Genomic DNA, 14318 nt, shown 5'->3' with positions numbered 1-14318 from the left:
CTCGACATTAACAGATAAAAGGCATATTGAAGATGCACAGAATGACATCAATACACAATCAACCTCGGATATCAATAAAAGTCTATAAAATCATAAATATACATGTGATGCTCTTTGTATTATGCAGACATGTGTGCCACTCAGCAGGGCTATACCACCAGATAATTTTGCCTTCGTGGACATTAGCAACATGTCCCAGAATGACCCCATCCGTAAAGGCGGTTTTGTGCTCACAGACGCTGGAATGTTGCAAGGGGATATAAAATCTCTTATGAAAATACCGGTGTAACACAAAGCAGTTACCATGACAATTCTTCATTTGAAATACAAAAGGATTGTTGCTGCCATAACCAGTGGTCACCTTCGCAATCTGTTATGTATATGAATTGTTTTTCTTTGTCAGATGTTCCTTTGAATGTTGGCACTCAAGCTGTGTTTTTTCTGAAGATATATGTTTTGTTAAATGAGTTGTATTGTTTTCTTGCTCCTGAGCTCTATTAAAAATATGCATTAGAATGAAAGATAAAAAAAAATCAAAAGCATTATATCTATATAATCCACGAGAAAAAGCCATTTAGGCTGTAGTCTCACGTCTGTACACGACTGCAAGTCGCACTGCGACACACCATAAAACTATACGGAGCTTTACTTTGCTTGCTGTAACTTCCCCATGATATGGGGGCTTGGAGACCCCAAATCAACAGCTACCATACCACACAGTCCAGTCATTTAGGACGGAGGTTGCCATGGCTCTTGTACCAGAGGATCCTACATTGGGCCCAAATTCTGACACCGTAATGGACCCCTAAAGGTCCAGCAGAAGGTAACCCTATGTGAAGTTGTTTAGGAGCCTATCACTCGCTGCTAGGTACAAATCTTTTTCATTTTATTAGAAATAAATAAGAATTGAACAAATTGTAATAAGCGATTTCTGATAACAAAAAATTTTTAAAAAAAATCTTGGATCCCAGAAGTTGTTGCAGGAGCAGGGCTGTGTACAACATCGATGTTTCTGCCTTGATCTTGGAGGGTTCAGTGGTAGTACCCATGTACTACCATGTACAGTTATATTCATCATAGAGTGGTTACCAGCACTCGCCTGTGATATTCCCAAAATCATAAATTAATCACCTATCCACAGGATAGGTGATACTTTTCTGATAGTTGGGGGGCCCCACCGATGGGAAGCCCAGCGATCGTGAGACTGGAGGCCCCGAGCACCCAGATTCTTCTCACTGCTCAACCACAGTAAGGACATTAAGGGAAGCGGCGGTTGAGCATGCGCGCTATCGCTCCATTCAAAGCCCATGGGAATGACGGAAATAGCTGAGTACAGTGCTCGGCTGTTTACGTGATTCTCATGGACCGTGAAAGGAGTGGCAGGCGCATGCTCGATGGCACTCCATTCAAGCTCCCTCTCACTGTGGGGAGTGCAGTGAGGAGGATATGGGGGATTAGGACCCCCTGTTCTCATGATTGGTGGGGGACCCTCATTGATCAGAAAATGATCACCTATCTGGTGGATAAGTGATAATTTATGATTTGGGGAATTATGGAAGTAAAACCGAATCACGAATGAAAAATTGTGCAATGTTCTAGTATACTTTGTTTCAAATCGTTACAATTTCCAAGATCTATGATCACGGACAGTGAATGGAAGCATCCTTGTTAACATGCAGAAGCTGAAAGTCCATACAGACCTAATACTTCTCACAGATGAGTCTGCAACAATTGTATCAAGTCAAGACAATAACCTGTCAGCTAAACAGCCTGGACTCCGGTCAGCAAACTCAAGCAAACGATTAGAGACTTGTGCTGTTGATGTGTTTAGAGCAGACTGGATACAATTGTAGTAAACGCTTAGCTGAGAGAAGTATTAGGTCTGTACATTTCATGTACGGACATGAAACAATACTGCTATAAAGTTCGGTATACAAGCGTGGTAACAATTTTCATATTTTGAAATCAGTACTTGGGTGATGGACGTTTTTGGCACTGAACCCTCGGCCTGCCCCATTATTTGGAGCGGTGTACAATATGAGCCCTTGTAGTACAGTTCATCTTGGGATGCATCTCAGGGTGATAGAGGAGAGTATGGTTGCAGAATTTGTGGCTAGCTGCCAAGGATGCATACCAGGAGGGGTAAGTCTTTTTCACTCTGCTGTGAAGCCCTTTTGATACAATAGGATTATCTTTTTACAGAACAAAAAATAAATGTAGCCGTGTACAAATTTTTAAGAACTTGGCCCCACCGTAGTAACACCCTAATGTGTATGTGAATATTCAGTCATAGTACCACAAGTCCCTCAAAAATAGTGCCACATAGGGCCCCGATACATGGTACACACATTGCACAGAGAGCGTCATGTAGCGTCCAAACAGTGTGCCACACATCACCCTGATAGATAGTTCATACTACATTGCTCAGAGTACCATACCCAGACAGTGGGCCATAGTGCCCCATAGAGCTAAACAGTACCTACATAGTGCAATACTTTGTCAGTATACAGCTAAGCAGTTTCCAGAGAGTTCAATACTTTGCACATATATAGTGCCAAACAATGGTCGGAGAGCATCATACTTTTCCCACATAGAGCCAAATGGTGCCATATGTTGCCAAAAACTTATAGTGTTCATTTATTCTCTGAGGGTCCCATCTAAGAGCCACAAGCCATCATCTTCTCTTCAATGATGTCATCCGCTGGCAGCAGTCAGTAAAACTAGTAATGGCTCAGCGACAATACTAGTTTCCCTATACAGAAGGTTTCAGAGTCCCGAAAGTTCTCCCAGCTGTTGGAACCAACTTTTGGGACTAGGCACCCCCCAGATTAGTGCCTGAAAACTGGGACTATCCCGGTAAATGTGGGACACATGGGAAGGATTTGTTATGCTAATTACCCACCTCTCGGTTGAAACAGCTCTAGATGCTTTGCATTAAGCTCCTGCCTATGCACGTGCCATATGCTCATAGTGGAGATTAACCTAATTGACCATCCGAGTGATTTAGGTTTATTAATTCTATATAAAGTTTACAATAAAAGGTTGTATAGTAGAACCTTACCTGTTCTTCTCTTTCTTTGGCCTTTTTCTGAAAGCATGTGGAGTGAACATCTCGGGATGGTACTGCAGACATCTGATGCATTTTCATCACAGTTTCTCCGCTCAATCTTTTTCATATGAAATATTTCCACTACTTTCCATTTTGGACTGTATTTCAGGCTTCTATATTGAAAGAAAGTCAAGTATTAAAGAAGTGGCGTTGCCAAGCTTCCTGAATAACATTATCTGACATTATTAATACATGCAGCTGGCCATTCTAGGAAAAAAAAAAACAAAAAAAAACACAACTTAAAACTCAACATTTTGTGCTAACATTTTATTTATGCATTTTATCTTCCTGGAGATTCTCCTTATACTATGACTAGTTGATAATCCAAAACATTTGATAATCTGGCACATATCAGATCCCATTTTCGGTGGATTAAAAGGCATTTGACTTTTTGCTGGGGGGTGGGAATAAAAAAAATAAAAAAATATACAGCAAATACGTTCCATACAGTTGTCTTTCGGGTTACTCGAAAAGACTAACCTGAATATTAGACGTCCATTTTAGGGTCCTATTATACGGCCCGATGTGAGCAGTGTTAACGAGCGACGATCAACAAGACCCCTCGTAGATCGGCGCTCATTTGCTTCTTTTACAAGGAGCTATGTTTGGGGACGAGCGCTCGTTACTATATTCATTTCTAGCATGTTAGCAGCACGTCTCCATGTTTATACAAGGATTTTTAATGTAGACGACGATAATATTTTAGGCTGCAGAAACTATATGATCAGCCGATCGTTCATCAGCTGCTTGTTGTCTTGTTTACACAGGGCAATGAGCGGGAACGAGCGTTCTGTAAATGCTCGTTTGCCCGAATATTGGCCCGTGTAATAGGGCCTTTAGTTGAAATGACCCTCTAGTATAGGTCAATATGAATAATGCCATCTGCCACTTCGCAGGTGATGTAATAGAGCCCTTAACACCTCGGAGAGAACACACTTTTCTTATCACCAAGCTGAGAAAATCCTTAAAAGGATTCTAGGAATGTGTCAAATGATATTTATATACGAGTGTGTAGCTGTACATCTGACTACGAATACTTCAGACGAATTGCTGACTGGCAACATGCCATCTTTCCGGATTATTGTATAAACAAGTGTTTGGATATGATCGATTTACTGTATATGGAACTAAATAGGAACATGCATCACATTTGTTATAATTCTTAATAATGACTTGATGTATTGGTAATTGTAAATTCATTTATGTCTTATGTGACAGGGTTATTACCGTGCCCATCAGCATCAGAGAAGCTTTGTCACTCAAGGATCATTGGATAGCAAAAGGCTTGCTTCATAACCAAATATTAATTGAACTACTATATCTATATAATAACAGACACTCCAGGTCACGGACTGCACGAGTGGAAGAATTCGTGCCATAAACAAATTACACTTAGAGACTCTGTCACCACATTATAAGTGCCCTATCTCCTATATAAGGAGATCAGCGCTATAATGTAGGTGACAGTAATGCTTTTTATTTAAAAAAAACTATCTATTTTCAGCGATTTTAGTTTTATGCTAATGAGTTGCTTAATGCCCAAGTGGGCGTATTTTTACTTTAGACCAAGTGGGCGTTGTACAGAGGAGTGTATGACGCTGACCAATCAGCATCATGCACTCCTCTCCATTCATTTAGGCAGCGCATAGGGATCCTTTTAGATCCTTATGTGCTGTCTTATACCAACATTAACAATACTGAAGTGTTTAGACAGTGAATAGACATTCCACGGGATGTCTATTCACAATCCCTGCACTTCGTTACTCCGTCTGTGGTAGTTACAGCAGAGGAAGCGTGATCCCGCAGTAAATGACAGGTTACAACGAGATCACGCTTCCTCTGCTATAACTACCATAGAAACAGTAACGAAGTGCAGAGATTGTGAATAGACATCCCGTGGAATGTCTATTTACTGTCTAAACACTTCAGTATTGTTAATGTGTTAGTATAAGACAGCACATAAGGATCTAAAAGGATCCCTATGCGCTGCCTAAATGAATGGAGAGGAGTGCATGATGCTGATTGGTCAGCGTCATACACTCCTCTGTACAACGCCCACTTGGTCTAAAGTAAAAATACGCCCACTTGGGCATTAAGCAACTCATTAGCATAAATCTAAAAACGCTAATAAAGTGGTGAAAATAGATCATTTTTTTCAAATAAAAAGCACTGCTGTCACCTACATTATAGCGCCGATCTCCTTATGTAGGAGATACGGCACTTATAATGTGGTGACAGAGCCTCTTTAAGGAAAAAATTATAACCTCCTTTTGGTTCCTTCACAGATCTTAATAGTTGCCCGCTATTGGTGAAACCAGACTAGGCCATGATTGCATATGATCACTCCAATATGACCGCATGTACAGTATCTGCTTTTGTTTAAAATTCTCCACACAAAATTGAGAAAACCATCACCAGATCAGTAGATAAAAGGTATCCAAACATGACCAACCTGTGGGAATTTGCAAAATTGGTTTGCGATTCACAGAAGGGATTCTCTGGTCATGGACACTAAAAAGGTAGTTATGGTATATAGTAGTGAAAAGGTCTCTTTTTATATTAATGTGGGTATGTAATATTCTACACAGAAAATTCTGCTGTCAGGAGCTCTGATATGCAACAAAGTGCATCATAGTCCTTCAATATTGAAGTCCTGGAAAACCCCTTTAAAGAGGATCTGTCACTAGTTTATTAATGCTCAATCTCATAACTAATCTAATAGGCGCTGTGATGCGGATAACTATTTTTTTTCAAATATGTTTATTATTTGCAAAGTTATGTGCTTTTTTCTAAATATGCTAATTTGGCTCTAATAGCCAAATGGGAAGTAACTTTTTTTCTCTCTCTCAGCGGTGTAATGTTTTCTGTATGACGCTGTTTAATCAGCATACAGCTTCTCCCCCTTCCCTGCCCAGCAACACAGCCTGATCATATAGTATACAGCTTCCATTCCTGACTGTGTATTCAACTGGTGATACCTCCGGTTATTTTACAGCTAGAACTGCGATCCTGGATGCATATTAAAGTTTAGAATCTTTTGCATATTTAGAAAAAATCTCAAAACTTAAAATAAACTTTTTGGGACACAATTTTCACTAGCATTATCAGTGTGACAGCGCCTATTAGATTAGTTAGGATATTGGGCATTACTAAATTAGTGACAGATCCTCTTTAAAGAGTCTCTGTCACCAGATTATAAGTGCCCTGTCTCCTACATAATGTGATCGGCGCTGTAATGTAGATCACAACAGTGGTTTTTATTTTGAAAAACAATCAATTTTAAGCAAGTTATGCACAATTTTAGATTTATACGAATTAGTTTCTTAATAGACAACTGGGCGTGTTTTTACTTTTTTACCAACTGGGCGTTGTACAGAGGAGTGTATGACAGTGACCAATCAGTGTCATAGACTTCTCTCCATTCATTTTTAGCAGTACTTGCAATACAGCGTGATCTCGCGAGATCACACTGTTCAGTCACATACTACCACATTAACTTTACCGAAGTGTCTTGAGAGTGAATAGACCTCCAGCCAGGATGCAATGTCTATTCACACTCCCGACACTTCAGTAAAGATCCTTGGGGACTTACTCACACAGCACAGCGTGATCTCGCGAGATCACTTGTGCTGTCATTGACAGAAACTTTACCGAAGTGTGGGGAGTGTGAATAGACATCGCTTCCCGGCTGGAGGTGATGTCTATTCACTCCCAAGACACTTCGGAAAAGTTAATGTGGGAGTATGTGACTGCACTGCGTGATCTCGCGAGTTCACGCTGTGTTGCAAGTACAGCTAAAAATGAATGGAGAGAAGCGTAGGACGCTGATTGGTCAGCATCATACAGCGCCGATCACATTATGTACGAGATAGGGCACTTATAATGTGGTGACAGATCCTCTTTAAATATAAGGCAATTAGAACTAGAGTGGAGGGGACTGCTGTGTATTGCGCCTGTCATTCAGCTGAAAAGGACATATCTGAGAAGCATTGTGATCTGTTAAATTTCTTAGGTGTATTCTTACAATGTTGACTGAGAACAGTGGACAGACCTGGCTCTTCACAATGTCCCTCCCAAATTTCACTTTCAACCGTATGTCAAGCGCTGTATACAGCCCCGCCATGTGTCGTATCTGTAAGTGGGTTGGGATCTACAAAAGGTTGGGGACCTCTGTGGTATGGGTATGATACAGATGCCCAACGTTATGATTGAGGCAATTTATATACGATTCACAAAGCCATCACTTCGATACCCATCACAGCAGTGCTAGTAAACCTGTTTAACTGGACAGTAGATCCTGAAAATGTAAGATGTGTGCATCACTAAACATCTTTTGGCAGCTTGGCCAAGACATTTACAAAAGGTGAAGACCAATCCCAAAACACATCGCAGTTTGCCAGTCCTAAGCGAATTTCACAAAAGGTGAATAATCCTGCCTTGAGTTGCAGGTATGACACATTTACTGTATAATAAAACGGATGTATTCATTGAGCCATGGCAGAAGAGAAGCGAGGATGTACCACGAGAAACTCCATAGTGTTCAGCACTACTAATAAAAGGTCATTGTCAATGGCGGATTATAATATGGGCGATTCGGGCGGTCGCCCGGGGCCCGAGGCTGCCAGGGGCCCATCGCGGCCCGAACCGCACACAAACTTCAAAAACTATGCAGCGCTGCTAGCTGCCCGCTTCCAACTGAATCTGCGTCCGCAGGACGCAGATTCAGTTGGGTTGAATGCCGGAGCCTCTCCCCAGCATTCACTCTGCCGTGAGCGGCTCGGTGCAGGCAGGCGCGATGTAGTGACGTCATCGCGCCTGTCTGCACGGAGTCACTCACAGCACAGCACAGTGCAGAGGAGGAGAAGCATCGCATCCCCCACCGTGGTTGGAACCGGGATAGGTAAGTAATTATGTTTTCTTTTTTATTAGGTACGCACATATGAAGGCATTATACTGTGTCAGCTATGGGGCATTATACTGTGTTGCAGCTATGGGGCATTATACTGTGTTGCAGCTATGGGGCATTATACTGTGTTGCAGCTATGGGGCATTATACTGTGTCAGCTATGGAGGCATTATACTGTGTTGCAGCTATGGAGGCATTATACGGTGTTGCAGCTATGGAGGCATTATACGGTGTTGCAGCTATGGAGGCATTATACTGTGTTGCAGCTATGGAGGCATTATACTGTGTTGCAGCTATGGAGGCATTATACTGTGTTGCAGCTATGGGGCATTATACTGTGTCAGCTCTATGGGGCATTATACTGTGTCAGCTCTATGGGGCATTATACTGTGTCAGCTCTATGGGGCATTATACTGTGTCAGCTCTATGGGGCATTATACTGTGTCAGCTCTATGGGGCATTATACTGTGTCAGCTCTATGGGGCATTATACTGTGTCAGCTCTATGGGGCATTATACTGTGTCACCTCTATGGGGCATTATACTGTGTCACCTCTATGGGGCATTATACTGTGTCACCTCTATGGGGCATTATACTGTGTCACCTCTATGGGGCATTATACTGTGTCACCTCTATGGGGCATTATACTGTGTCACCTCTATGGGGCATTATACTGTGTCACCTCTATGGGGCATTATACTGTGTCACCTCTATGGGGCATTATACTGTGTCACCTCTATGGGGCATTATACTGTGTCACCTCTATGGGGCATTATACTGTGTCACCTCTATGGGGCATTATACTGTGTCACCTCTATGGGGCATTATACTGTGTCACCTCTATGGGGCATTATACTGTGTCACCTCTATGGGGCATTATACTGTGTCACCTCTATGGGGCATTATACTGTGTCACCTCTATGGGGCATTATACTGTGTCACCTCTATGGGGCATTATACTGTGTCACCTCTATGGGGCATTATACTGTGTCACCTCTATGGGGCATTATACTGTGTCACCTCTATGGGGCATTATACTGTGTCACCTCTATGGGGCATTATACTGTCACATCTATGGGGCATTATACTGAGCTATTACAAGAGCTGCAGGTCCAAGGGGGGAGACGCTGTGTAGCACAATATACAAGGGGGGATTGTTGTATAGCACTATATAGAAGGGGGGAGCGCTGTGTATCACTATATCTAAGGGGGATTGCTGTGTAGCACTATATACAAGAGGGGGAGGGCTATGTGACGCTATTTACAGAGGGGGAGGACTGTGTAGCGCTATTTACAGGGGGCTGTGTGTGGTGCTATCTACAGTGTTTGACACAATTATATTCAGGGGCGCAGTCTATGGTGCTATAATATTTAGGGGCACAGTGTTTGTACTATTTTATTCAGGGGCGCAGTGTGTGGCACCATGATAATATTATCTTTGTTTATAGGTGTGGAAATGTTGAAAAAGTGAGGAGCCAAAGACATCTGAGTGGCAAATTCTGCAGAAATGGGTCATGGCCGGGAAAAGTCGTCATGAAGTCTGGACTGGATGGAGAAGAGGGAAAAAAAACTACGTCGTCACCTGTGAGTCACTAGATTCATAGACAATCTGTCATCTCTACTGACATGTTTATTATAGGAAATCCTTGTATTTCACAAAGTCTTTGTGCAGTCCAGGACTGATAGACAAATAAGTGTTACTATTCCCCTTGTCAGGAGAATGTGTCCCTACACGGTGCGATACTGTCAGCGATGGTTGGAGACTGTCAGTATGTGGGGACACAGCCTTTTGACAAGGGGAGTAGTAACACCCATTTGTTAATGTCTGGACAAAAAGGAAGTGTTAACAATAGTTACAGGGCGGGGGTGGAGAAGGGGGGCCCAACTATGGGTAACAGCCCAGGGCCTATGGTCTACTTAATCCGCCACTGGTCATTGTGTTTAAAATAAATGTTACTAACTGCAATAGAGAATCAATTTTCTCCACAACGACTTGTTTCATTATCTCTGCATTATATAAATTAAATATACCCCAAAATCCCTTTAATCCAGCACCCGGTTAAACCACAATTTTTGATAATCTGGTTTTATAAATAATGAGTGCCCTGGAATTCTTCTCTTGTTGTGCATAAATAATAACTGAACAGAGAGAATCAACTAATGATAAATTGCATATTTTGTTTTATCTCAAAGTAACCCATCCATTGAATTTTATTTAATAAACTGCGATTTAAAAAATAAATAAAAATAAAGTGTCATGTGTCTGCAATGGACAAAAAAAAAAATCACTATCACTCAAGTAGCGCACGTAGGGAGGGTTTCCAGTTGCCCATAAAGCCCCCGTCACCAGTGCCGGGAGGCCTGCACATACTATTGAACGCTCTGGCGAGGCAATTGAATCATCAGTTCCCTTCCCCATCAATTGGCGCTTTTCTGGTGATGCCTGAGTCATTCCCCTGGAGCAGGACTGTGGCACTATCTAAGGGTGCAACATGTGGCGCCATCTACAGGGGTCAGCATGTGGCACTATCTAAATGGGCAGTGTGTATCACAATCTGCAAGAGGCACTATCTACAGGGGGGCAAAGCAAGGCACTATCTACAGAGGGTACTGGTGTGGCACTATTTACAAGGGGGCACTGTAGCAATATCTAAAAGGGGGGCAATATCCACAAGGGACACTGAATGTGGCACTATCATGCTTGTTTTTACACGACGGCGATTGGTCAGCACATATCCGCTAGCCTAGCCTTTTATATTATAGCTCGTTTGGCCAACAGCCTCGCTCCCGACTCCTCCTTACACATTAACACTAGGTTCAGCCAAGTGTGCTTTTGTTTTCAATGGGGAGAGGGGATAAAGTTGCTCTCTCACATCTGGCAGTGGCTTATCCCCTGTGGGAACAAAGGATTGGGCGTGTTCAAATCCAACATGTCCGATTTTTCCTTCCCCCTCAAGATATGCAATCAGGGGAGAGTCTGGGAACCGCCATACCCATTAGATGGCTGGTCTCGCCAATATCTGCACATTCAAGAGACTTATCTAATGTGTACGAGCACCCTAATATGGTGTTCACATGAGCGTTGGGCTTGCGTTCATTGGTTCTGTTAGACCTTTCCTTTGGAGGAACCCATGAACGGAACGCCAAACAGAAACCACTGCTTCCGTTTGCATTACCATTTATTTCAATGGTACTGTTTCCGTTGCAATTCGCTTGTTTGTTTCTGTTCTGTAAGGTTTATGGTTTTTTAGCGGAAACTATTACCGCGTTCGACTGCAAACTAAACCAATTGCAACGGAAGCAGTACCATTGAAATCAATGGTAATACAAACAGAAGCGATGGTTTCTGTTTGGCGTTCCATTCATGGGTTTCTCCAACAGAAAGGACTAACAGAACCCATGAACGGAAGGCCAACGCCGATGTGAACAGGCCCTAAGGAAGCTGAGAAGCAGAAATCCTGCAGGCCGGCCTCCTCAGAGGACGCTGGATCACATGTGACAACTGCAGCCTGTGATTGGCTGCAACGGTAACATGGGATAAAATGTCATCTGAGGCGGCTGGCCTGGGCGCAGAAGCACAGAATTTTGCTGCAAAAATCACAACATCTGCTACTTGTTGCAGGTTTTACCTCCCCATCGCATTCAATGGGAAAAACCCGCAACAAAAAAGCAATGATTACACAAATACAATTGACATGCTGTGGATTAAAAACCGCACCGCAGGTGAATTTGAGCGTTTTTTTCCCCGCTTATCATTGGGATGATATTTGTCCAGCATGTGGATGATATGTGTAAAAATCACATCCACATTGCTGCTACTGTATTATGATGCGGATTTTCCGCAACAAAATCCATTGCAGAAAATCTGCAGTATTTAATTAAAAATCTGTCATGAATAAGCAGTTTAATCTGGATAGACAGTAACTAATGCAAAAGTTACAAGTTAACAGCCAAAAGAGAAAGAAATCCTATATGGCTTGTGGTCACTTTTTTTTTATTCAATGTATGGATTATAAATAAACTGGATAGGAGCGAAACAAACAAACACAAAAACAAACACAAACACAAAAACAAACACACACACACACGGATCACGGTGTTGAACTGGCATGTGATCACTTTGGTTTTGTGGAAATTGCAAACAAATACACAGTAAGGCCGGATTCACACGAGCGTGTGCGTTTTGCACGCGCAAAAAACGTGGCGTTTTGCAGGCGCAAAAGGCACTTAACAGCTCCGTGTGTCATCCCCGTATGATGCGTGGCTGCGTGAATTTCACGCAGCCGCCATCATTATGACACACTGTTTGTAAACAGAAAAGTACGTGGTGCTTTTCAGTTTTCATTCATACTTTTTACTACTGTTGCGTGAATCACGCACGTCCCACGGAAGTGCTTCCGTGTGGTGCGCGTGATTTTCACACAGCCATTGACTTCAATGGGTGCGTGATGCGCGAAATACGCACAAAGAACGGACATGTCGTGAGTTTTACGCAGCGGACACACGCTGCGCAAAAATCACGGACTGTCTGCACGGCCCCATAGACTAACATAGGTCCGTGCGAGACGCGTGAAAATCCATAGAAGTCTTAGTTTCCAAAAATAGATACAAAATCAGACATAGATCTGCAAAGAAAATAAAACAAGCAAATGTAAAAGAAAACCCAATAGAATAACCCATGTTCCAAAAGATCAGTCTGTGCCAAGTCTACAGCGGGCTACAGAAGGAAAAGGAGTAACAGAGCATTAGAGGAAAGATTTGGCATCTGCGTCAACAATGTGACTTCAGAGCTGCAGCGTTAATACCTATTAATATACATTGCTGATATTCAGTGCTCTGCGGCATTTACTTCAAATAACCCGATCTGCTTATTATTTGTTGTGATAGGCCAGAGATGAGCAACAAGGCAGGTTCAGTGGAGTTCTCAAATAGAGAATCATTACAGTCTATGTAATACATTCTGAACAACAATTCTTATTATCACAGACGTACATCAAACTCTTTATTCCTGAAACTCAAGGCAGTTACTGCATGAGTCAGGAACATCTAATCCATTTACTCATGTTCCTAAAAGACCATATCCAATAGTCATCTTTTTTTTAACATTCATTGTGTAATTCCTTGAGCCATATGAAGACTATACACACCTCTGAAATAGATTTAGATATATATATATATATATATATATAGATATATATATAACTGAGACTATCAGTGCGTTTTTTTCAACTTTGTAAATATTTTATTAAAAATGATTTTTACTTTTTGAGATACAGCTGCTCTTTATTCTGTATACTGAGCAGATGTGTCTAGCCCTGAAACCTGTATCCTTCAGGTGAGTGGCACTGATGGGTTCTGTGACTGTGGGTCCCTGATACATGGGAGCCCCGTTATCGATCACATCTAACTTATGTAGATGCGATCAATAACAGGTCGATCCGGAGTGTCGGAGACACGCAGGATCCACTGACACCGAACCGGTCAGTGCCGCTGTCCTGACGGATACAGGTTTCAGTGCTAGACACAGCTGCTCTGTATACAGAATACAAAAGCAGCTGTATCAAAAAATAAATATAATTTTTAATAAAAAGTATTTACAAAGTTGCACAAAACACACTGATAGACAACAATAATAATAATTATATATATATATATATATATATATATATATATATATATATATATATATATGCGCATTCTGACCATATGAAGTTACAGCATATCTCTGGGATTTCATGTTTACTCAGAATCTAAGATGACCTGGTGATCTGCAGAGGATGTCAACATAGCCTCATCCAAGTGGGTGGGACTATGTTGCAGTACCTGCGCAGCACCACCCCAGACCTCACAGTGTACTGTAATAGAGTCCGACTCACGTTAAATGTGGAAAAATTACAAGGGAAAAAATTACAAGGGAAAAAAATGACTGCTGTGCTTTACTTATAATCTTACCCAGTGGACCTAGTGTCGTAATTGGCAGCTCGTAGTCTATTACTAAGACGCATCAAAAAAAATTAAAAAATTAAAAACGATCAGAAAGTCTCTTTACCCTTTTAAACGATGTATACTTTTTTAAAATAGTTTTTCATATATCTATATATATGAAAAAAATAAAAAATATAATATAATATATATTTTATATATATATATATATATATATATATATATATATTTATTTTTTTTATATATATTTTTTCTTTATTTTTTTTTAAATCTATTTGCCTAGCTTTCCAGAGCAAGATTTATGAAAAATATTACATGAGACTGGAAGTGGAAGGAAAGCTCCAACTGTCAGAATGTTAA

General features: G+C 41.4%; 1 protein-coding gene across 3 annotated transcripts in view; it reads right to left on the bottom strand.

Moving 5' to 3' along the window:
* MARCHF8 (membrane associated ring-CH-type finger 8) overlaps positions 1–14318 on the bottom strand; it is a 172527-nt gene that overhangs the window by 98732 nt on the left and 59477 nt on the right. For all 3 annotated transcript variants that reach the window (XM_075841519.1, XM_075841517.1, XM_075841520.1), the window contains exon 2: positions 3062–3222. Coding sequence is in view for 2 of the 3 variants with exons in the window: in XM_075841517.1 (XP_075697632.1) it covers positions 3062–3148 (87 nt within the window). In the remaining variant the exon portion in view is untranslated. The remainder of the gene's footprint in view (positions 1–3061; positions 3223–14318) is intronic.

This window comes from Rhinoderma darwinii, chromosome 11 (assembly GCF_050947455.1).
Source record: "Rhinoderma darwinii isolate aRhiDar2 chromosome 11, aRhiDar2.hap1, whole genome shotgun sequence".
Lineage (NCBI taxonomy): Eukaryota > Metazoa > Chordata > Amphibia > Anura > Rhinodermatidae > Rhinoderma > Rhinoderma darwinii.
Note: the sequence above shows the minus strand (reverse complement) of the source record. Positions and strands in the feature narration are given on the sequence as shown.